Source organism: Tamandua tetradactyla, chromosome 13, assembly GCF_023851605.1.
Source record: "Tamandua tetradactyla isolate mTamTet1 chromosome 13, mTamTet1.pri, whole genome shotgun sequence".
In the NCBI taxonomy this organism is placed as follows: domain Eukaryota; kingdom Metazoa; phylum Chordata; class Mammalia; order Pilosa; family Myrmecophagidae; genus Tamandua; species Tamandua tetradactyla.
The window spans coordinates 9320243-9343670 of record NC_135339.1 but is presented as its reverse complement, the minus strand read 5'-3'; the positions used below and the strand labels follow the sequence as shown (position 1 = coordinate 9343670).

General features: G+C 41.5%; 1 protein-coding gene and 1 pseudogene across 4 annotated transcripts in view; both read left to right on the top strand.

Annotated features, from left to right (window-relative positions):
* LOC143653573 (anthrax toxin receptor-like) overlaps positions 1-10831 on the top strand; it is a 35371-nt gene extending 24540 nt beyond the window's left edge. For all 4 annotated transcript variants that reach the window (XM_077124699.1, XM_077124698.1, XM_077124700.1 and 1 more), the window contains 2 exons: positions 1248-1331; positions 7510-10831. In XM_077124699.1, the coding sequence (XP_076980814.1) occupies positions 1248-1331; positions 7510-7737 (312 nt within the window). In that variant the 3' untranslated portion in view covers positions 7738-10831. The remainder of the gene's footprint in view (positions 1-1247; positions 1332-7509) is intronic.
* A 6402-nt stretch (positions 10832-17233) lies between these two features.
* LOC143653011 (ras-related protein Rab-11A pseudogene) lies at positions 17234-17766 on the top strand (annotated as a pseudogene).
* The last annotated feature ends 5662 nt before the right edge of the window (positions 17767-23428 follow it).

The following is a 23428-nucleotide window of genomic DNA, read 5'->3' as shown; positions in this document are numbered from 1 at the left end:
ATTTTGTAAAGGCAGAATAATCCCTATTCAATACCATATGTTTGAAACTGTAATCAGATCATCTCCCTGGAGATGTGATTTAATCAAGAGTGGTTGTTAAACTGGATTAGGTGATGACATGTCTCCACCCATTTGGGTGGGGTTTGATAAGTTTCTAAAGTCCTATAAAAGAGGAAACATTTTGGAGAATGAAGGCGATTCAGAGAAAGCAGAGCAGAACGACATAGCCATGAGAAGCAGAGTCCACCAGCCAGTGACCTTTTGAGATGAAGAAAATGCCTCCCGGGGAGCTTCATGAAACAGGAAGCCAGGAGAAGAAGCTAGCAGAGGATGCTGTGTTCACCACGTGCCCTTCCAGATGAGAGAGAAACCCTGAACTTCATCGGCCTTCTTGAACCAAGATATCTTTCCCTAGATGCCTTAGATTGGACATTTCTATAAATTTGTTTCAGTTGGGACATTTTCTCGGCCTTGGAACTATAAACTAGCAACTGATTAAATTCCCCTTTTTAGAAGCCATTCCGTTTCTGGCATATTGCATTCCAGCGGCTAGCAAACTAGAACAGAAGGTGACAAATCCAAAACCAAGGTCCAGCCAGGCCATGCTTTCTCCCAGAGCCTGTAGCTTTCTGGAGCTGGCTCACTGCAATCCTTGGGGTTCCTTGGCTGGCTTCACTGCCTCTGTCACGGAGCAGTGTTCTGTCCTCGGTCTCCTCCTGTGACTTCCTCTGACTTCTGGTTTGGGGCTTCTTCTAACTGATGGAGTCCACATTTTCTCTTTTTTATGAGGCCTCCAGTAACATGGAGAAGGTCGGCCAGGCTCTCTGGCCACGCTTTGCCTAGGAACCTCACTGTCACAGGTCCTATTTACAAACAGGCTCACTCACCCCCTCAGGGACACGGATGGACACTGGGACTCTTCTTTTCTGGGGCCCATGATTCCATCCCCAGCACAGGGCTCAGCCTCAACACAAGGCCTCTGCCACTGGCAGGGCCTCAAGGGGAGTGAGAGGGGAGGGGAGAGCTGCCAGCATTTTGGGGACGAGTCACATGTGCACAGCCTGAGGGGTTGGCTTGTTTGCCCCAGAAGATGCTCCCTGTGGCCTGGAGGCGACGTGATGGGAATCCCAGGTCACTCGCCCCCGCTCAGTGGTTCTTTCACTCACCCACAAATGTTTGCTGAGTGGCAGCACGGGGCCACCGCAGTTCCCTTGTCCAGTAGTGGACAACTGTGCTTCTCTTTCTAGGAGAGAGTGTGCCCGCCGCCGTGTCCCATCGTGATTAGACGTTGCTGTGCGTGCTTCAGATGTGGCCGCCTGATGCACATGGAGGTAAGCAGGGCTGCCCCCACGCCCGACTGAGGCAGGAGAGAGGGTGCCGGGTCAGGATGCAGAGGCCTGGCCGGAAGGCTCCGCCTGGGGGGAGACGAGTGTCCTGGGCGCCTGGACATCTGGACTTTGTCTGCTGGCCCAGGACTCCTTTCTGGACTGTTCTGTCTCCCCGCTTCCCACACTGGTATCAGGAATCTCTCCCCAGAGCCAGGAATGGACTTCTTACCTCTTCCACACCTGCCCTTCTCCTCAATCACCCTCCTCCTCTTAGAGTTCCTGCCCAGCCCCCTGTGTCCCCTTCAGAACTTCTCTTCCTTCCTCATGTAGCTCCTCCAACCTTTGAACTTGTCCTCTAAAAGGAGCCCCTGACCTCTCCCCCTGCCCATCAAAATCACCGTTTTGTTCCAGATTCCAAAGCTGAGCCTATAGTGCCCCCTCCCCTTCCCACGAACACGCCAGCTGCTGGGCTCCTGCTCCCCGGGCTGGTCACTTGTGGCATTTGCCCATGGGTTGTGGTTCAGGAAGCCAGACCTGGTCCCTGCCAGGACAGAGGGTTCTCTGGAAAATGGGCTCGGGTGCATCCAGGTAGGGTCCAGACGTGGCCACCAGCTTGCTCTTTGCTTCGTAGTCTCAGGGCGTCAGGAAACTGTCAGAGCTGGAGGCTAAAGGGCCAAAGTCGAGGACAGAGGGCTGCAGAGCTCTAGAGGCCCCAGTCCCCACCCCTTCCCCATGCGCCTCGGGCCCTGTGGGTCTGCTGGCTTTAGGCCGTCTGGAAAAGGGCCCCTGGTGAGACACTCAGGTGCAGGAGTGGGGGGTGGATTAACTCACCCCCAGTGTTTCTGGCCAACCCTGACTGGTTTTTACCAGGCTGTAAAGAAACCCCCTCTAGCTTTGCCTCATAACCACGTGGGAACCAAATTCCTGAGGCCCTACACATCTACACGCCTTGCCTGACACCGCACAGCCGGGAAGCAATCAGACCCACTGGCCACTGGCCTGGGGCCGGGACCTAACTTCTGGGCCTGTCTGCCTCCTTGTTCCACAAAGTGCACCCCCCAGATATGGACACCGAGCTTCTGACATTTAGTGATGGGCTCTGCATCACAGGTGACGGAGAGGGGTGGCAAGCTGTGAATTGATCCCAGGCTGGTCTTGCCGCAGAACCCATGTCTGTACATTGTCAGGATGATCGATGGAAACTTCTGGAAACTGCTTCTTTCTGTAGTGTAATGTGTATGTGCCAGACATCTGTGGTTATTAGTCTATATCCAATTTTTTCAAGTGTCCAAATAATGTCCCTTTGGACATTTTCTCCCCCATCATTAGATCCAGTCCAGGATCACATATTACATTTAATTGCCATTGTCTTTTTAGCCTCTCCCTCTCTTTTTTAATTGCGGTAACATACATACAGCCTTAAACTTCCTTTCTTGACCCCTCCAGAGCATACCGTTCAGTCATTTTAATCACACTCACAATGTTATGCTCCTGCACCACCACCATTTGCCAGTGTTTCATGCCAAACAGAAACCCTATACCCACTATACTTTAACTCCCCGTTCCCTCTTCCCTCACCCCTGTAAACATGTACTCTTTTGTGTCACTATGATTTTGCATGTTCTAATTCATATAAGTGGAGTTATACAGTATCTGTTCTTTGTATAATCTGGCTTATGTCGCTCAGCATCTGTTTTCAAGGTTCATCCATGTTGTCGCATGTGTCAGAACTTCATTCCATTTTAAGAGTGCATCCATTGTGTGTATGCACCACTTTTGTTTATTCATTCATCTGCTGATGGACACTTGGGTTGTCTCCACCTTTTGTCTATTGTGACTAATGGTGCACTGAATGTTGGTGTACAAATATCTGCTTGATTCCCTGCTTTCAAGCCTTTGGAGTTTTCCCAAAAGTGGGATTGCCAGGTCATATGATAGTTTTGTGTTTATCTTTTTGAAGAACCGCCAAATTGCTTGCCACAGTATTTGCACCATTTTACATTTCCACCGATTATGTATGAGTTCTTGTTCCTCTACTTCCTTGCCAGAACGTATTTTCTGGTGTTTTATTTTTTTCTTTAATTAAAGCCGTTCTAGTGAGTGTAAGGTTTGGTATCTCATTCTGGTTTTGATTTGCATTTGCTAATGGCAATCTTGAACATCTTTTCATTTGCTTATTGACCAAAGGTATATCTTCTTTGGAGAAATGTCCACTCAAATTCTTTGCCATTTTTTAATCGGGAGGTTTGTCTTTTTAGTTGTAGGTTTTATTTATATATTCTGGATATCAAACCCTTACCAGCTATACAGTTTCCAAATTTTACTCCAATTTTGTAGATTGTCTTTTAACTTTCTCGATAATATCCTTTGATGTACAAATGGTTAAAATGTTGATGAAATCCATTTAATCTATTTGTTCTTTTGCTGCTTGTGCTTTTGGTATTAAGTCTAAGGATCCATTGCTTAACATATTGTCTATCCCAGAGTATGATCCATATGCACTTGATAAGAATGTATATTATGCTGTTGTTGAATATAGTGTTCTATATATATTCGATAGATGTCAAGTCTAGTTGGATTAGAGTACTGTTCAAGGCATCTATTTCCTTACTGGTCTTCTTTCTAGAGGCTCTATTCATTATTGAATGTGGTGTATTGAAGTTTCCTACCATTAATGAAGACCCGTTTACTTTTTCTTTCAAATCTATCAATATTTGCTTTATATGTTTTGCAGCTCAACCCTGAGGTGCATAGATGAATACTTCTTGAGTAACTGACCTTTTTGTCAATATGTGCTGAACTTCTTTGTCGCTAACAGTTTTTTTTTCTTTAACTCAATCAGATATTAATATAGTATATTGGTATATTAGTATATATCCCAGGCTGGGGATCCTACTTGTGTCTGAATTTAAGGAGACTCTCTTGTTAACAACATATAATTGGGTCATACTCTTTTATCCAATCCACCAATTTCTGCCTTTTAACTAGAGAGGTTAACTCATTTACATTTAAAGTAACTACTGATAACTCAGGGCCTGAGTTATTTGTAATTCTTATTCCTTTTTTGTTCCTCAATTCTTCCATCCCTGCCTTCTGTATTTGTTTGAACTTTCCCAGTGAGCCAGTTAGACTCTTTTCTATTTATTTCTGTGTATATTCTTTTGATACATATTGTGGTCACCATGGGGCTTAAATTTAACTTCTAAGTCTTTAACAATCTTCTTAAGTTAATACCAGCTTCATTTTAAAAGCTTGCACAAAGTATGGTCTTTAGCCCTCTGTCCCCCACTCCACCCTTTATTTTGTTCTTTACCTATATTTTATTCTTATGCATTGTTTCCCACACCACAGATTTATCACTACTTTTATGCATTTGCATTTTACATCCTGTAAGATGTAAAAAGTGGAATTACAAACCAAAAATATAAAAGTACTGGTGTTTATAATTAGCCATGTAGTTACCTTTACCAGATCTTTATTTTATGCAGCTTTGATCTACTGTTGAGTGACCTTTTGCTTTCAATCCGAGAAAGCAAAGTATTTCTTCTGGTGTAGTATAATGGTGACAAACTGCCTCTGCTTTTGTTCATCTTGGAATTTCTTAATCCCTCTTTCATTTTGGAAAGACAGTTTCATGAGATAAACATTTTTGGCTGGCAACTATTTTCTTTCAGCACATTAAATATGTCATCCCACTGCTTTCATACCTCCATGGTTTCTGATGAGAAATTGACATTTAATCTTACTGAGGCTCCTTGTACATGTTGTGTTGCTTTTCTCTTGTAATTTTCAGAATTCTCTCTGTCTTTGGCATTCAACACTATTATAATGTGTGTGGTGGGTCATTGGAGTTTATTGTGATTCTTGAATATGTGTATTCATTTCTTTCCTTAAATTTGGGTAGTTTTCATGCTTTATTTCTCAAATATTTTCTCTGCCCCTTTCTCTCTGTCTTCTTCGGAGAATCCCATAATGCATACGGTTGATACTGCCCCCCAATTCTCTTAGTTTCTCTGTTCACTGTTCTTCATTCTTTTTCCTTTTTTTTTTAAGTCCTTCAGCCTAAATACTTTCAATCATCTTCTCTTCATGTTCATGGATTATTTCTTCTGCCAGATAAAATCTGCTGTTAAACCCATCTAAGTAACTTTTTATTTCCATTATTGTGGTCTTCATTTCCAGTAATCCTTGGAATTTCTTATACAGAATCTTTTTAATTTCTGTCTCTTTATTGAAATTATCATTTTTTCATATATCATTTTCATGATATCCTTCAGTTCTTGTGCCAGTTTGAAACTGTTGTGTATCCCAAAAAAAGCCATGTCCTTTAATTCTGATTCAATATTGCTGGGTGACATCTTTTTTATTAAATGGTTTCCATGGAGATGTGACCCACCCAGTTGAGGGTGAGGCCTTTTGATTAGGCAGTTTCCATGGAGATGTGTCTCTCCCCATTCAAGGTAGGGTTGCTTACTGGAGTTCTTTAAGAAGGAACCATTTTGGAAAAAGCTTCAGAGCACACATAGCCAGAGACCATTAGAGATGCAGGAAAAAAATGCCCCCAGGGAAGCCATTTGAAGCAGCTGGGAGAGAAAGCTAGAAGACATTGTCATGTGCCTTCTCAGTTTAAGAAAACCCCTGAACATCATTGACCCTTTCTTGAATCAAGGTATCTTTCTCTGGATGCCTTAGTTTGGACATTTTCATACGCTTAGACTGTAAAGTTTCAATTTAGTGAATTCCTTTTTAATTTACTAAGTTTCTGGTATATTGCATACCGGCAGATTTAGCAAAGTAGAAGTTCTTTGTCCTTGTTTTCCATTAGCTTCTTGAGCATGGTTAAGATCATTTTATGAAAGTCATTTATGATATGTCCAAAATGAGGTCTTATTTGTTGATGGTTTCTGATGTTTTATCTTGTGTTTATGAATGGACCATCAATTCCTATTTCTTTGTATACCTTGTAATCTTCAGTTGCACACTGGGTGTTTTCATAGTTTAGTTAATTCTGTTAATTCTGGAACTTAGTCCCTGGAATTTCTGTTCTTTAAGTTGGTATCCAGATGGTTTAATGACAGAGATTTCCTTGAATGAAAGGAGCTAACAAAACAGACAAGCAAAAACACCTTTCCCAGTCTCTACAACTTGATTCTGGTGGTTGGTTGGTGCTGTCATTCAGCGCTTAGCCCTCCTAACAATAAACTTGAAAAACAGACCAAGTCAAGATCATAGGGTCATCTCCTGTCTTTACTGAGCATGCATCTCGTCCTGTACATGCACTTTTGTCCTTAGGAATTCCCCCATCTACATGGATCAAATCCTATTTCTCTCTAGGAAGTAGTCTTTCCTTCCCATTGTACCCCTCCATAGTCTATCTTAAAGCTGTTGAGCCTTTTCCAAAGGTGGCAGTGGTCCTTACACTGATTTACCTATCTGTGAGCTCTTCCTGCAAGCAGGTGAAATTCTGGGATAGTGAGCCAGAAAGAAGCATCATGCTTCAGTCCTTCAGGTTGCCACCAGACAGATAGGTGCAGACACACACGCACACTCTATGTGCACTGAGCTGCAGAATAGGGGTTCAGGAATGCCAGCAACAGTGCCATTAGGAATTCCTACTGTTTTTAAGTTGCCTCTTCCATGATTCAGTGCTCATGCAATCATTGCCACCCTTTAACTTTTTCTGGAGTGATGAGGAAGATGGCTCTGCCAGTTTTACTTGTCATTTAAAGATTATTTGGTGGAGATGGAATCCTAAAGCATCTCACTCCAGCATCTTATTGACATCACTCTTAGATCCACAATTCATCTTTTTTTTATTTTTTGAATTTATTTTCTTACTCATCTGTCCATAAACTAGATAAAGGGAGTGTCCGTTACAAGGTTTTCACAATCACATGGTCACACCATAAAAGCTATATAGTGTACAATCTTCTTCAAGAATAAAGGCTACTGCCTTAGGGAGGGCAGGGAAGCCTCTGCCGAAGGGGTGTGGCCAAATCTCATCTCCCAGCAGGATTGAGACTGGAGGCCAGGGCTCCAGGGAGTTGAGAAGCATCAACAAAGGCCCACCCTGTGGGTCCAGGTGGGATGTGAACCCAGCACATGGACCAAGGAAACTGCAGCCTCTGTTCCCAAATCAAATGGCTTCTTCATGACCTTCTCTCTCTTCTCTGCCCTACAGGAGAGGTGCCTCACTCTCACCCCGGTGAGGTCCCCATGCACACCCATGGTCTGCCGCCCAAGCCTGTGCCTTCCACCCTGCCGAGAGCAAGTCCCCTTCCCCAACTGCCCGCCGTGCTGCTATTCTCCTTGGTCCTGCTCCCAGTCCTCCAGGATGCTGCCGCTGGTTCCTCCCTGCTCCCGGGCACTCCCCAGCTGCCCTGTGCAAGCCTTACCCCCAGAGCCCTAATAATTGTTAAGCTTGCTGAGTTGGACACACCTGCTAGAAAAAAGCACCAGGGGTCCCGTGGGTCCTGGACATGGGTTGTGCCACTCACGACAGCCTTGTCTTCATCCATCTCTAGGGGCTGTGATATGTGGTGTCTCTTGCAAAATTCTGCTCTTTGACAAAAGCCGAAAAAGCCATGGACACATGAATCCAATCTTATGTCACCCTCCCTAACTTTTTGCAAAGAGATACATTTGAATTTCTCATCTCCTTCACTTCACGTCCTTCGTTTCCAACTTTGGACTCGGCATTTCTGAATGCGTCATGGAAGGAGGTGAGACTGCCCCAAAGGTCACAAGCTGGAAGTCCGACTTCTCTGTCCAGATGTCCCAAACTGTCCCCAAGCCCAGAGGAACTTCATCAAATCCTCTCCACTCCACTAGAAATGAAAACCGACTCCCCTTCTGCGTCCCATCTGCCACCGTTGGAGGATCCATGCTCGACGAGGCTGTTTTAGCATGCAGCATCCTCCCATCAGACGTGTGCCCTCCGTCTCCGTGTGAGTGCCCAATCACCAGGCCCATAGACGCTGGGAACCTGGCGTGGGGCCCTGAGCCCCTGCAGAGGACCTCCAAGAGCAGCTGTGACTAAACACAGCCTCGTCACTGCCAACTGATCTTACTAGTCAGGAAACGAAACTGCTCTCCGCACCAACCTCCGTCCCCTTGATTGCTACAGTTCTGCCCTTCAGTTGAGTCGCTGTAGGACAAGAACATGGAAAACTATGGGAAGTTCTGGTGTTTAATCAATATCAATTGATTTAAAGAACTACGGCAGGAAATAAGCCTGATTTCTCCCACGTTTAAAAACCAAAAGTTTTTTCTGGGAGGGCTTGTATGTTTGTATGTTGGGAGTATTTGCAAGCTTACCCTAAGTCAAATACCATTAAACTTTACAGCATTCAATCTGGGAGTTGCTGTTTCTTGTAGGAGCCTCTGCCACTCTACCACTTCCCTGCCCCGCACACTCCTGTGCAGATGAGAGTCCACCCCCATCGTCTGTGTCCAACCAACTCCCAGGATGGGGGGTGGGGTGGGGACAGCATTTCCTGCCATGCCTTCCAAGCCTGCCCTGTCTGCCAGCAAATTGTCTCCCAAGCTGGGTAGAAGGTTGTTCCTGCGACAAGATGCCAGGTATGAGGTCTATCAGAGCAACAGCCCAACTCGGAGCCAGGACCACGGAAGCAGGAGCTTACAGCCTGCGGGTGGAACTCGGCTGTTCCATTGTAGCCCCAACTGAAGACTGGATCCCAGAGCAGCTGCACCTGCTTAAGGAGACCATGTGGCCTTCCCCACACCTCCCTTCCTGGCAGTCTTCGTGCGATGTGATGTCTCTGGTTGCATAAGTACAGAGAAAGTAACGGGGAAGAACTGAACGTTTCCACTTCACTGCTGGTCTGTCAGTGATACTCATTACCATGTGCGACTCCACAGGGTGGGTCTAGATACCCATAACGGGTGAGAGGGAGACAAGGACCCCACAAGTGCCACCATGGGTCTAGATGGGCTTTGCCAAACTGCATACCATGTAAGGGTCATGTACAAATGTGCCCAGAGCAACTGCATAGAATGACACCAGATGCTGGAAAAGCTGGCTCAGGACTCGGTTGTTTTCAGAATTTGGGAAAAATTGTTTATTGTAGTCATGATATGAAGAAAGAATATGATAGCTAAAGATAAACATGCAAAAATCCATTGTGTTCTGGGGGTGCAAGGGTAGTTCAGTGGTAGAATTCTCACCTGCCATGCGGGACACCCAGGTTTGATTCCCAATCCATGCACTTCCAAAAAACAAACGAAAGAGCAAAAATTCAACAAATGGTGTGCAAAATAATGCCATACTCACATGGAAAAAGAATGAAATGTGAACCCCGCCATACGTCACACACAAAAAACTCACTTTTATTCCTATACATTAGCAATGTACAATTCAAAGAGGAAATTAAGAAAACAAGTCCATTTACAATAGCACCTAAAATTAAAAAAAAATCTAAGAATAAATTTAGGTAGGGATATGAAAGATTGTACCCTGATAACTGCAAAATACTGCTGAAAGAAATTAAAGGAGTTGTCTGCTCTTTAAGTTTGTGTCCTAACAGTGATATGACAGATTTTCTTAAAGACAGGACCTAATCAATACAAACAAAATAGGACAAAAATCACCTTTTGCCCCTGACAATGTGGGATATAACTCCCAGGGATGAGTCTGGCCCTGGCACCCTGGAAGCAACAATGCCTTCTGAACCAAAAGGGGGGAAAGAAGTGTAATAAAACGTGTTGTCAGTGGACGAGAGAGATCATACGGAGCCAAGAGCCTATTCTGGAGGCTACTCTCGTGCAAGCTTCAGTTAGATAGAGCTGATGGTGGTGGTCTGCTAAACCCCAATAAGCATCATTCCTGTTGACTGCTAAGAACACCTAGGGCTTGACGCTATAAAGGTTTCATGTACTCAGTTTGCTTTCCTGGAACCTATAATTCCCAGAGGGTTCCTAGTCAAATAAATCCTGAGCTCAGAGGAACCAGCCTCTTCAAGACTGTCTACTAATTACACCCCCCTATCCTTCAGTGTGGACACCCCTTCTCCACTTGGAAAAGTCAGAATGGGTATTGCCTGAAGATTCCTATAGATTAGAAGAAGGATTAAAGGAGAAGGAAGAAGTATAACAGAGAAAATAGGATTTAACAAGTATGACAGCTGAATCACTATATTAATGTTCCTTCCAGCCTCCAGTGTTTTGGGGCAGCTCAAGGAAACATTTGAGATGGTAGAATGACAAACTCTGGGATCTGTTCTGTAACTACTTGTTGAAGTGTGCTTTGAAAATTATTGCCTTTTTCTTTCTTTGCTTTGTATATCTGTTATATTTTACAATTAAAAACATGTTTTTTAAAAATCACCTTTTGCAGTCTCTGCAAATGGGCTCTGCTTTGGAAGGTGACCTCCTTCCAAAGCCTCTCTCTGTTATCTGTGCCTCAGGGATCCAGATCAGCTGAGCCTGCCGATTTCCCAAGGCTGTGCTCACCAGAGGCCTTAGCAAGTCTCCCATTCACGGTCTACAGGAGTTCTAGCGACTGCCCCTCTGCTCCCTGTCAAATAAACCTCCTCCCCTTCCCGGTGCCCTTTAGCATGACTTAATGCAGGTGGTCCTTTGCCCCAGGCCACTTCAACGTAGTTGTTTCTCACACTGTCCCAGCTGGCTACAAGGGGCTTCTCTGCCCTCAGCTCAAACTCTGGGAGGGGCAGCCAGAGACAAGTTCTACCCTGTGGATTGGCACTGCCATCCATGCAGCCCAGTATGCACACGGGGGCTTCTCTGCTCCCTCTGGAGCAGGATAAGGGACCTGCAATGAGAAGGCAAGCTGGCGCCACCCAGTGCTGTTGAGGAGTGGGTGAGAGGCCAGCAAGGGTGCCAGGAGCTTCTTTTATGGCTCTGAAGCTGCCTTCTCTGGATTCGGCTCTTATCTGTTTAATGCAGCCCTTCAACTCTTTTCCTTAGTTTGAAAGACAGCAGTCTTTGACACCCCTCTGCCACCTCTGCCCTAGGAGTGCTGGAACAATGGCAGCCCTCAGAGCTGCCTCCCAGCTGCTTGATACTTTAATTTGGACATTTTCAGAGCCTTAGAACTGTAAACTTATAACTTATTAAATTCCTTTTTTAAAAGCTGCTCCCATTTCTGGTATATTGCATTCCAGTGGGTTAACAAACTTATACAGGCTCCAAATAGTGAAAATAACTTTGAAATAGAAAAATGAAGCTGAAGGAATCTCACTTCCAGATTTCAAATTTTACCATAAAGCTACAGTAATCCAAACGGTGTGGTACTGGCCTAAAGGTGGGCAAATAGACCAATGGCATATAATTTAAGGACCAGAAGTAGATCCACATATCTATGGTCAGTTAATTTTCAACAAGGGTGACAAGGACAGGCAGTGGGGAAAGAATAGTCTCTTCAAAAACAGTGCTGGACTGAGTGAAATGAGCCAGAAACAAAAGGACAAATACTGGATGATCTCACTAATATGAACTAACATTAATGGGTGAACTTTGAGAATTGAAGTTAAGAATGTAGGTTATCAGGAGATAGAATAAATTGGGCAATTGGTGCTGAAAGAATCTAGATTGCACAAGAGGACTGATTGTAAAAATTCAGAAATGGCTAGCACAATACTACCTAATTATAGCACAGTAATATAAGTACATTGAATGAAGCTGAGTGTGAGTATGTTTGAGGGAGAAGGGCTGAGGGCACACAGGAAACCAGAAGCAAAGGTAGAGGATAAAGACTGAGATGGCAAAATTTAGGAATGCCTAGAGTGGACAATGACAGTGATTAAATGTACAAATAAAAACGTTTTTGCATGAGGGAGAACAAATGAATGTCAACATTGCAGTGAGCTGAAAATAGATGGTATATGAGAAAATGTACAATCAATGCAAGCTAGGCTCTGTAGTCAATAGTAACATTGCAATACGCCTGTTAACTGAAGCTAACAAAGGCTTTAAGCCAAAACTAAATGTCAGCAGGTGGGGGGCATGGAAGAGGGGCAGGGATTCTTTGTGGAAGAAAAGGAAAGGTCTTCATATAGATTATGGTGGCAGAGGCATGTCTATATACTTAGGTTGGATGGTATGATGTGAGACTAAAACTGTTTAAAAATGAACAGAGAGAAACAGGTGCTAGAAAAAAGGCAGTGAGAGAGACGTACCTACTCACTGTTGGTAGGGAAACGGAAAGCTGCAGTCCTTTGGAAGGTAGGATTAGTCATAAGTACATAGAACATTAAAGAAAAATCAAGGTGATACATAGGGGAAAACAAAAAGAGCCATATGAAAAGAGATGTAGTCCCAGTACACTACAAGCTAAATTGTGAATGAAGACATTGTCAAAATTAAAAGTTGAGAATTGATACAGTCAGTCATATGACATTGCTAGATTTGGAAGATGGGAAAAGGGCATAGGTGCCAAGTCACAATACAGCCAACTCCCTATCTTCTTGTGTTAGTTTGGAAGCTGCTGGAATGTGATATACCAGAACTGGAATGACTTTTACAAAAGGGGAATTTAATAAGTTACAAGTGTACAGTTCTAAGGCAATGAAAATGTCCAAATTCAGGCAAGGCTATGAAAATATCCAAATTAAGGCACCAAGAAGAGCTTACCTTAATTCAAGGGAGGTCATGGCTTAGGAGCACCTTTGTCAGCTGGGCAGTCACGTGGCCGGCATCTGCCTCTCCAGGTTCTGGCTTGCTTAGCATCTCATGGCGGCATCTGCTTGGCTCCAAGGATTCCCCAACATCCGTCATCTCTGCTCTCCACATGCCCGCATCTGCTCCAGCTCTGCTGTGGCGTTTCTGTCGGCTCTGAGGCTTCTCTCGCTTCTGTCGTTTCCCTAGGCTCTGCCATTTCTGTTGTTTCTCCAAAATGTTTCCTCATTTAAAGGATTTCAGTAAGCAAATCAAGACCCACCTGGAATGGGTGGAGTCACATCTCCGTCTAATCAAAAGTTAATATTTAGAATTTAAGAAACTCTGTTTCTATAGATTTCTTCCTTTCTTGCTTTAATTTTAAATCAGTTTATGAAACATATTATACAAACAAGCTTTAAGATGATTATTTAGAATTCTTTTAATACCCCTATAGATATGCTAAGTAAGATATCCATTTTTAGTGGTTAAGACTTTCATGTGTTAATTGTGATGAATTTGTACCTTTAGTAACATGGGTCATTACTATAGCAATGTAGGTATTTGTAAGGACTTTCTGCTTGATATTTTGAGAACACTCACAGTTTTGACAGCTGATCAATGGTATCTAAGTTAGCCTTTAATGCTTAGAATTTTAGAACTTTGCTATCTGAATTTGTAGATTTTTTCCTTGTTGCCTTAATTTTAAATTGGTTTATGAAACTTACTGCACAAACACAGACTTTACAATGACTATATGGATGCTTTATTTAAATGTGCCTATGGTTAAGCTAACTAAGATATCCATTTTTGGTGGGTCTAAGTGTATTGTTTGTTTTCTTAAATAAAAAATTTTTTGAAATGTTCATAACCACAGTTGGGCATGTCACATCTCCATGGGGAAAACCTAATCAAGTGTCCAACCTACAGTGCTGAATAAGGATCAGAGGAAATGGCTGCCTCCACAAGATGGAATCAGGATTAAAATGTGGCTTTTCTAGGGTGCATAATAAGACTTTCAAACCGGCACACTTCTCAAATAGGAAATCAATAGGTAAGAACTAAACTGAAAAAATTAGGAAATAGTGTTAGAGGCACAGTATAGAAATCTGAAGGTAAAGCTTAGAAGAGACGGTTAAGAGAGATGTTGCTTTTGGGGACGTGCGACTCTATGGTGTGGAAACATAAGGCTTAGATAACTTGACTTTTGGAAGGACTGCCTATGTTACTTTAATGAAATGTAAAATTAAGTTAAATGAAAAGAACTACAGGCATGCTGGAAGTTAACAGAATTGAAGAATTTTCTATTTTCTTAAGTGTTCACGAATTGCATTTTTTAAAATTAAGAAATGCAAAAACGACTGAACTACAGGGCAAAACACTTAGAAACCATGAAAGGCACACTCATGAGACACGAAGGAAGAGAATGAGTAAACCATGAGGCCAAATGAATTTCACAGGACATAAATAACTGAGCAATCCATACTTTAAAAAAGAAGACGTTTGGGTTAGGATCACACAACTAGTAATAAATATCTGACCAGGAGTCCGAGCAGTGCGTCTGCCTCCACAGTCTACGCTCATCATCGCCGAGCTGTAATACCTTCCTGCTTTGTCTTTGCATCAGTTGCTCCCACGAGTCTAGACATGCAGATTCATTCACAGGAGTTAGACTTACTTTTTGATAAAGAACACATATTCTTTTAAAAAGTTCACCTGTAAGAATTTGAGAGTTTTGCCACGCAAAGGAAGACTCCAAGAGACGTTCTCTCATGCAACACGCAAGGGGTTTATTTACCACACATGCGTGGGGCTCACTGAACACGCAGGAACAGAGAGCCCCGAGCCTGAGTTTGGAAAAGCTTATAGGGGTAAGATGAGGGGGGTGGGGGGTCGAGCATGGGTCACAGGTGCTGTTTTGCAAAAAGCAGATAGCAAACAGTTTTACAACAAGCATTTCTTCAGCATGAGTCATGGGAGTTGCTTTTTGCATGAAGCAGATAGCCGCAGTTTTACAACAAGTAATTGTGGCGCACGGAGTCATGGGGGTGGCGAGAAGTAGATAACAGCCCTGGGAAAGTCCCGGATTGTTTATCTTCAGCCTGATGGGGCCCATAATTCTTTTCTTTACAATTCTTAACTCACACCAAATGCATAGCCGTAAATATAAAATGACACAAATGCTTTTGCTGGATATTTCAAAAGCTAAAATATATGTAAATAGCTGAATTAAGCAGGAAAAATTAGCTACTGTTAAGCTTTATAAAATCCCTTTTTACACACCCTTCCCCAAATATTAAATAGATCAAATACCCCAAATGAGAAGCAATTGTTTCTGACGGATGTTCAAAATTTCTACTCACTTTCTAGGTTTCAAGTTGAGAACCTGTCAACAACCTTAGCAGGCTAGTTGGAGACCGTGGCGCCGCTAGCCCCGCCCCTGGTCTGCTAGCCCCGCCCCTGGTCTGTAGCCCCTCCCCACAGCCCAAGCTGGCTAAGCCCCACAAGCCCAGGATTTGGGGCACTGGAGTAGGATGGAGCCAGGCTTAGGTTGAAGCCCAGGAGAGGCTTCTGCCCAAGGGAAGATTCATTTGCACACTCTCCCACAAAGGTGCAGTGCTCTTAGGCTCTGCCTCCAGGCTAAATGCCTTTGCAGAAACACAAGAGTTTGGAGAAAAGTGAGCATTTCCTCCCTGTGGATCAGGATATAAGCGCAGGCAGACAAGAAATGGCAGGAGCTGATGGGGAAACCAGAAAGGCCCAGGATGCGGAGCAGACACCTGGCCCTTCAGAGGCTCCTGGAAGTTCCTCTCTCAGTAACAGCAGTACCACAACCTCACAGGAGCAGGGGCCCAAGCATCTCATTCCCAAAGGAGATGGGGGGACTCCAGGTGCAGAGTCCGCAGGGATGAGGGACCAGCACCCAGCAGCGGAGCCAGAGTCCCTGCTCATCCAGCCAGAGAGGTCCCTCAGTATCGAGCTGCAGGTCAACGCTGATGACCGTTTCTTCAGAGCTTACAAAAGATGGCAATTGTAACCAAAGCTAGCCACATTCAGGAGAAGTTACAAGTTCTGATAACTTGGCAGACCTGCATGGTGGGACTCGGAAAAAAAGCCTCTTTACCTGGAAGTGCTAGAAATGTGGCCAAAGCCCAGTGCCCCACCACATACATTTAAAAGAAATGCATTGTCTTCACAAAACTGATACTGGGCAAACACAGGGTTCTCTTCTCGATATGCATAACAGCCAATCTATGGCACCAGAGTTTCCAAAGCAGACAATGTTTATTGCTCTTTCAAGTAAAGTTGTCAGATGGCCTGTTGGCCTAGAATCTGTCTCCCCAAACTGCAGTAATTCTGATAGTTTCATAGTATCCAAAGATGGGCAGGTTTTAAGATAATGAGCATAATGGCTCCAGAAGACAAAGCCATTTGTCTATACCTCATTATTGCACCTGCACAGATTGATTACATGCTCAGTCACAGAACATATGTTAAGAAAATGATGGCCTTAATATGCTGTTGTGTGTGCTTTTTAATATTATAGTGAGGTATAGGTCACTTAGAGGTTAAAGTTTAAGTTCCTGCACATGTCAGACAGGCAAATTTTGGTTAGGTCTAACTACATCTAGTAAGATAATTTAGGGTTAGTTCTGGGCTGATTCAAGTTCCTTCATTAATAAATATGAGGTGGTGTGATTATAAGACTCTAAAGTTGTAAAACAGGATAAGGGGGTCCAAGTGGGGCCAGTCACAAGGTTTTCACAATCACAGATAAAGGCTACGTAGTTATAAAATCATTGTCAAAGATCAAAGATTACAGTTCAGTGGGTTTTTGTAATTTCAGACATTTCTTTTTGGCTATTCTACTACTAAAAAGTAAGAAAAAGACATCTATATATTGATTAATTCATCCTAATTATCTCTTAATTTCTCAATTAGAATTCCTCCATTTTTCTTTTGTCTATTCCTCAATCTTGAGGAATATCTGGGAGACAAACATTCTTACTTCTTCATGCTGAGAAGGGGCATCTACCTGTTGAGTTAGAGAAATTAAACTGGTTGTTGTTCCTGGAGAAACCGGTACCTTTGGCTTTCCAGACTTAACCTCCAGAATGACCTCCTGATTCTATTTGAAATCTCTTAGCCATTGAAACTTTATTTTATTTCTCCTCTTTTGATCAAGAAAATATTGCTAGGGTTCCCCCTGCACGATGCCACTGGCTCCACGGATGCCACTGCTGCTCCTGCCCCTTCATCTCCGCCGTGCAATGGGCCCCCGTGACAACAAGTGCAACTGCCTCCCCAAAGTTGTCCTCACTGGAGATTCTGGTGTTGGAAAGAGTAATCTCCTGTCTCAATTCACTCAAAATGAGTTTAATCTGGAAAGCAAGAGTAGTTTGCAACAAGGAGCATCAGGTTGATGGGAAAACAATAAAGACACAGATATGGAACACAGCAGGGCAAGAGAATTACCGAGCTATAACAGCACACTGTCGTGGAGCTGCAGGTGCCTCATTGGTTTATGACACTGCTAAACATCTCACATGTGAAAATGTTAAGCAATGGCTGAAAGAAGTGAGAGATCATTAACTGTAAGCAATAGTGATGTTGTTATCATGCCTGTGGCCAATAAGAGTGATTTACGTCTTATCAGGGCAGTCCCTACAGAGGAAGCAGGAGATTTTGCAGAAAAGAATGGTTTGTCATCCATTGAGAAATCTACCCTAGACTGTACACATGTGAAAGCTGCTTTTCAGATAATCCTAACAGAGATCCATCACATTTTTTTTCTCAGAAGTGAATGACAGACAGATGTGAAAATGGCATGTCTCCAGGCAACAAGGTGTTCCCTCTTCATGTCTCACCAACCACTGAAAACAAGCCAAAGGTGCGGTGCTGTCAGAACATGTAATGTGTCTCTCTTCTCCCCAGGAAGGCTAGGTATAGTCCGTTTCCCACTTCTGAGGTTTAAATATATGTGTAATTCTTGCAGTAATCTTTGAGTTTTATTATTTCTTCATAATTGAGAATTTTTCCATGTCTCAAGTCTTTTGATTTCAGCTTTATAAAATCATCCACTTGTCCCAAATGACTGCAGCTTTCTTTCATGCTGTGGCCTCAATAAACAATATTTGGATTCCTGAACAAAAAAGAAAGTTTTGCTAATCCCACAGTGCCAGGGAGGCTCACCCCTAGGAGTCATGTCCCAGGTAGGGGAGAAGGTAGTGAGGTCATTTGCAGAGTTTCACTTAGAGAAAGGCCACATTTGAGCAACCAAGAGGTTTTCAGGGGGTGACTCTTGGGCATTTCTTCATCACAGAAATAAGTTTGACAAGGCAAGCCTAAGGATTGAGGTCTTGGCTTATTAGCTTTTTTTTTTTTTTTTTTTTTTGATGAGGCAGGTCTTATATCTTCTAGAGTTTATTTTCATAGTCTTCCTGTAATAAGTTATTTAGGAGATAACTTATGTTTTCTAAAACGGAGTGGATTTTAGATTTAGAACTTGCAGCATTTCTTGATTACAGTTTTAGTAAATTGAGAGCCCCTTACTGCTTGAGAGAATAGCAGGAATGCCCTCAGATGGAAAGGTTTAATAGTTTTGTGCTTTCTTTCTCCAGCCCTACAAGGGACCTTACAAATTCTTTTTATTTCTAAAACACTCTGAAATGGATCAGGGTATTACATTATCCTGTACAGAACACTAAAATCTTATACTTTATCTTAGGTTCTATGTTAAATAAGGCAGAGTTTGGCTGTTTAAATGAACTGATGAGACAGGTTAAATTAGATAGTGCATCATAGAAAATTAAAATATTTTGATAAAATACATTTCTCCTTTCTGGTCCCTCTCAGAAATTAAAATTTTAACATACAGATAATATTGTTTTTACCTTGTATTCTGATTCACCTTAGTCTTTAATCAGATTAGCCCCATCCACCTCTTCAATTGAACTTTGATTCTTTCTTTAGCTTCTTTAAGAGTTGTATGGACTCATCTTTTTTTATTTATGCTGCTTGTTTAGCATTTTTTAAAGTTGAAGAACCTTAACTATGAGTCTCAATTGTCACACATACACCCAAAATTCTAGGGAGCTACTAGGTTACATGCATACACCAAAGAATCTCAAAAGTTAGAAATAATAATGGGTGCACGGGCAGTTCAGTGGTAGAATGCTTGCCTTCCATGTGGGAGACCCAGGTTTGAATCCCAGACCAGGCACCAAAAAAAGCTATAAATAATCATTAAGGGCAGGCCACTGTGGCTCAGCAGGCAAGAATGCTCGCCTGCCGTGCCAGAGGACCCAGGTTCAATTCCCGGTACCTGCCCATGTAAAAAATAATAATAATAATAATCATTAAAACTTAGGAAAAAATGTGACTGCTGCAAGAGCTTACAATGTGAGTCCTACTCCATCATGAGTTTTTTTTAATGATATTTCTACAAAGAAAAAGTATGTTTGACAATTAACTCATTTTGAAATCGTTAATTATAGATACAGCTGATGTTTGGTTTTGTTTTATCCTTACATTTTAAACAGAATTATGTTAATTAACAAGTAGAACATAATTTATAGATTTGCCTTACTTCTCTTTTAAAATCTTTTTGTTGAGGATGAAGCTCTGACTTTCAGTTTACTACATGCATTTTTAGAGAAACATCAGAGTAAAACAATGTAACTGGTAAGGAAATTTTGTTGTTTCTGAGACTTACTTTTTTTAAAAACTTTTTTTATTGTATAGTATAACATATATAAAAGAAATAAAGAAATAAAAAAGGAATAGTTTTCAAAGCACTCTTCAAATAGTGGTTACAGCATAGATCCCAGAGTTTGTCATGGGCTACCATACCATCCTCTCATATTTTCCCTTCTAGCTGCTCCAGAATATAGGAGGCTTCATGGATTAAATATATTTATATCATCATAATCAACTTTTTTCCATCTTTTTTTGTCAACAATAACATATATACAAAAAAGCTATAATTTTCAAAGCACAGCACCACAATTAGTTGTAGAACACATTTCAGACTTTGACATGGGTTACAATTTCACAATTTTAGGTTTTTACTTCCAGCTACTCTAAAATACTGGAGACTAAAAGAGATGTCAACTTAATGATCCAGCATTCATATTCATTTGTGAAGTCCATTGGGGCTGTTTGGACTGTGGCAATTCTAAATTTTTGATATTAGAAGGGTCTGTCACTAATAGGGAGATGGAATTATCTGATGCTCTGGAGAGGCCAGGCTAGGTTTCAGAACTTATCTGAAAGTTATCTGACCAATCTGGAGTTTGTAGATTTCTGGCAAGATACTCTAGTGCCTGGAACCCTTGTGGAATCTTAAAAATTGCCCTAGGTGTTCTTTAGGATTGGCTGGAATGGTCCTGGTTGGGAGTTGGCAGGTTATGATAGGTAGCAAGGTCTACCTGAAGCTTGTGTAGGAGCAACCTCCAGAGTAGCCTCTTGACTCTATTTGAATTCTCTCTGCCACTGATACTTTATTAGTTACGCTTCTTTTCCCCCTTTTGGCCAGGTTGGAATTGTTGGTCCCACAGCTCCAGGTCTGGATTCATCCCTGGGAGTCATCTCCCACCTCGCCAGGGAAACTTTCACCCCTGGATGTCATGTCCCATGCAGGTGGGATGAGACATACATTTTTTAAATAACAAAAACTATTATTAATATCATTATAATGTTGTCTAATAGTATGCAGGTCACAGACCAGTATCAGGACATAACATGGACAGTGAGAACATTGTTAATTCTTTAAGAATCTTACAGAATTTCCAAATATATGAACAACATTTCACCCAAACAAATTTAACCAACAGCAGATTAGAAAAGCACTTTTAATTTCATAATTCTTCCCAAACTTCTCATTCAACTTATAGTATATCAAATCAAACTGCTTTCAGCACTTCAGTTTTTACAAGGTGAAAGAACAAATCTTTTGTAACAGTTTGAAATAAAAATATATCTTTTAGGGTTTGATTTAAAATGTTAACAGAGCATTTGTTTTTTAGATAGAATACTTAGATGGTTAAGAAAAAAGTTTTCATAACTTTTCATTAAGAACAAACTAACAATTTAAGAAAACGTTGTGACTTTAACAGAGACAACTAAATTTTAGTTTTGTGTGAGTGTAAGCAGGAAGTTAGGATTTAAGGGATGACTATGGTGGCTGAATCATTATACAGATACTCCTCTTCACTTTCTGGTATATTAGAGGCGACAGAGGGAAATCCCTGAACCCTTTGAACGGTAATCCAACTGTGTTGATCTCTGATGATGCTTGTATAGCCTTATCCTGTGCCCTTGTGATGGAAAAAAACCTTGTGGTTGAGCTCACTTATACCTATTTTATCTGGTTTTTCAACTTTAGAGTCTTGTAATCACTAAAGACAGCCCCTAATGTTTATTAATGAAGAGTCCTGGATCAGTCCAGAGCTAACCCACCTCAAATCCAAAGTCAAAGTAATCCTGATAACCAAGACTGGGTCTAACCAAAATGCGCCTGCCTGACACGTGTAGTAGCTCAGACTTCAACCTACAAGTCACCTATATCTCATTATAATAATAAAAATCATACCCACCATCATATTAAGGCCACCATTTTTTTACATACATTCTGTGACGAAGCATGTAATCAGTCTGCACTTGTTCAATAATTAGATCATCTCTAATTATATCCTAAGGAGGCATTGTGCTCACTATCCTGAAACCTGCCCATCTTTTTTCTAATGAAACTATCAGAATTGCCGCAGTTCAGGAAGACAGATTTTGGGGCTGATAGTAGGCCATCTAATTTTCTGCATCGCATCTGGCAATAAACTCTTCCTCTCTCTTTGAAACTCCGGTGTCTCAGGAATTTGTCAATTGAGTGCATGAGCCAAAAATCCACCACCTTTGTCCAGTCACATTAGTATACTATTCAATAAATAAGTTCACCAAATCTTAGCACTGACCACAACAGATAAGCTTTGTTTCCATAAACTATAAACTTTTATATTCGTTTAGATTTTGTCTTACACATTTCTGCTTTACATTCTGAGAAAACCAGTTATTTCCCCTCAGGACAAAACCACACCTTTAAACATGCTTATTAAATGTTAGTCAGCATCGATGGCAATACGCAAAATTCACTTTTATAAGCTTTCTACAACTCTTTGTATTTATTCAGTTCTTGTCTTTTATACTCCTGCTTCGTATTCTGTGAAAACTAGTTATTCTACTTCAAGACAAAACTAGTTTTTTAACATAGCACACCTCGCATAATTCACATATTTGCACACTTTTAAGTTGCAGAAAAGATTTTTGGAACTGTCTTTAAACATCTTACAAAATATAATTATTCTTAAAGTTTATCAATATAATAACAATTTCATTAAACTCAAACTTGCATTTGTATTCTCTGTGCTCTTAAAGATTTAATAGATACAATGCCAATTTATTTTATTTAGTAGACTTGTATACATTTAGGGAGACAGACCCAAGTAGAATAAAACTTTATGCTTATTAATGATAGTTCATAAGGGATGGTTTCCAAAAATATCGCTTTCTTTGGTTTACTATTTTATCAGTATTTTAGTGAGATACAAGATGTGTAATTTCTGAAACAGCTCTCTTGATAACGGCACAGTCTCTAGTAATGCAAATATATATATATCTATTTTCTCCCATTGGAGGTTAAATGCATCTTTGTTTTTATAATATCTTAAAATTATAAACAGCTTCAAAAGCATACTGATGATTGGCTTTGCAAAATGTGTTATAATTTTTAAATTTCTCCCAAGCATAATCCAGGAAAACTTTTTCACAACTCTTAATGATATTTTCCTTTACTTACTGGAGCTTTTACATTTGGCAATGGAATTTTATTCAATAATCCTTATCTCAAGATTATGAATATGTTTTAGTAATAATGTGTTTTTGCAGCTACTATTGCAAAGGTTATTAGTAGAAAAAAATTCTATATTGGGACAAACAACACAAAACACAGCCTGTTCCATAACATTTTTCTGTCCTTATTACTTTTAATCTCCAGATCTAGTAGAAAGAATTGTTAAACCAAACTGTATCTCCCCTGTCTTTTCTGCATTTGGCCCTTCCCCTATAGCTGCCTCAACTGGTTTACTTTTTACTATTTCTGTTTGAACTGGGTTGAGGTTCAGGAGAAGGCCTGGGAGGCAGGAATAGGTGAGATAGAAAGAATGTGGAGGATCTGTTTTTCTTAGTTTTTGTTTCCTTTCAAATAGTTTTGTCTATTTAGAGTTCTACATGACCTTCCCCACAGCCCTTGCAGAGCTGGGCTTTGAATTTCAGAGCCCAGGTTCTTAAGAACTTTCACACAGCATTGCCTCCCAATCTTCCTGGCTTAGAGTGAAACAACTGAGTATCTAGCCTTAGAGGTTTAAATGAGAACGTTGAATTTTCTCTAAACCCACTGAGCCTTCAGTAGGATT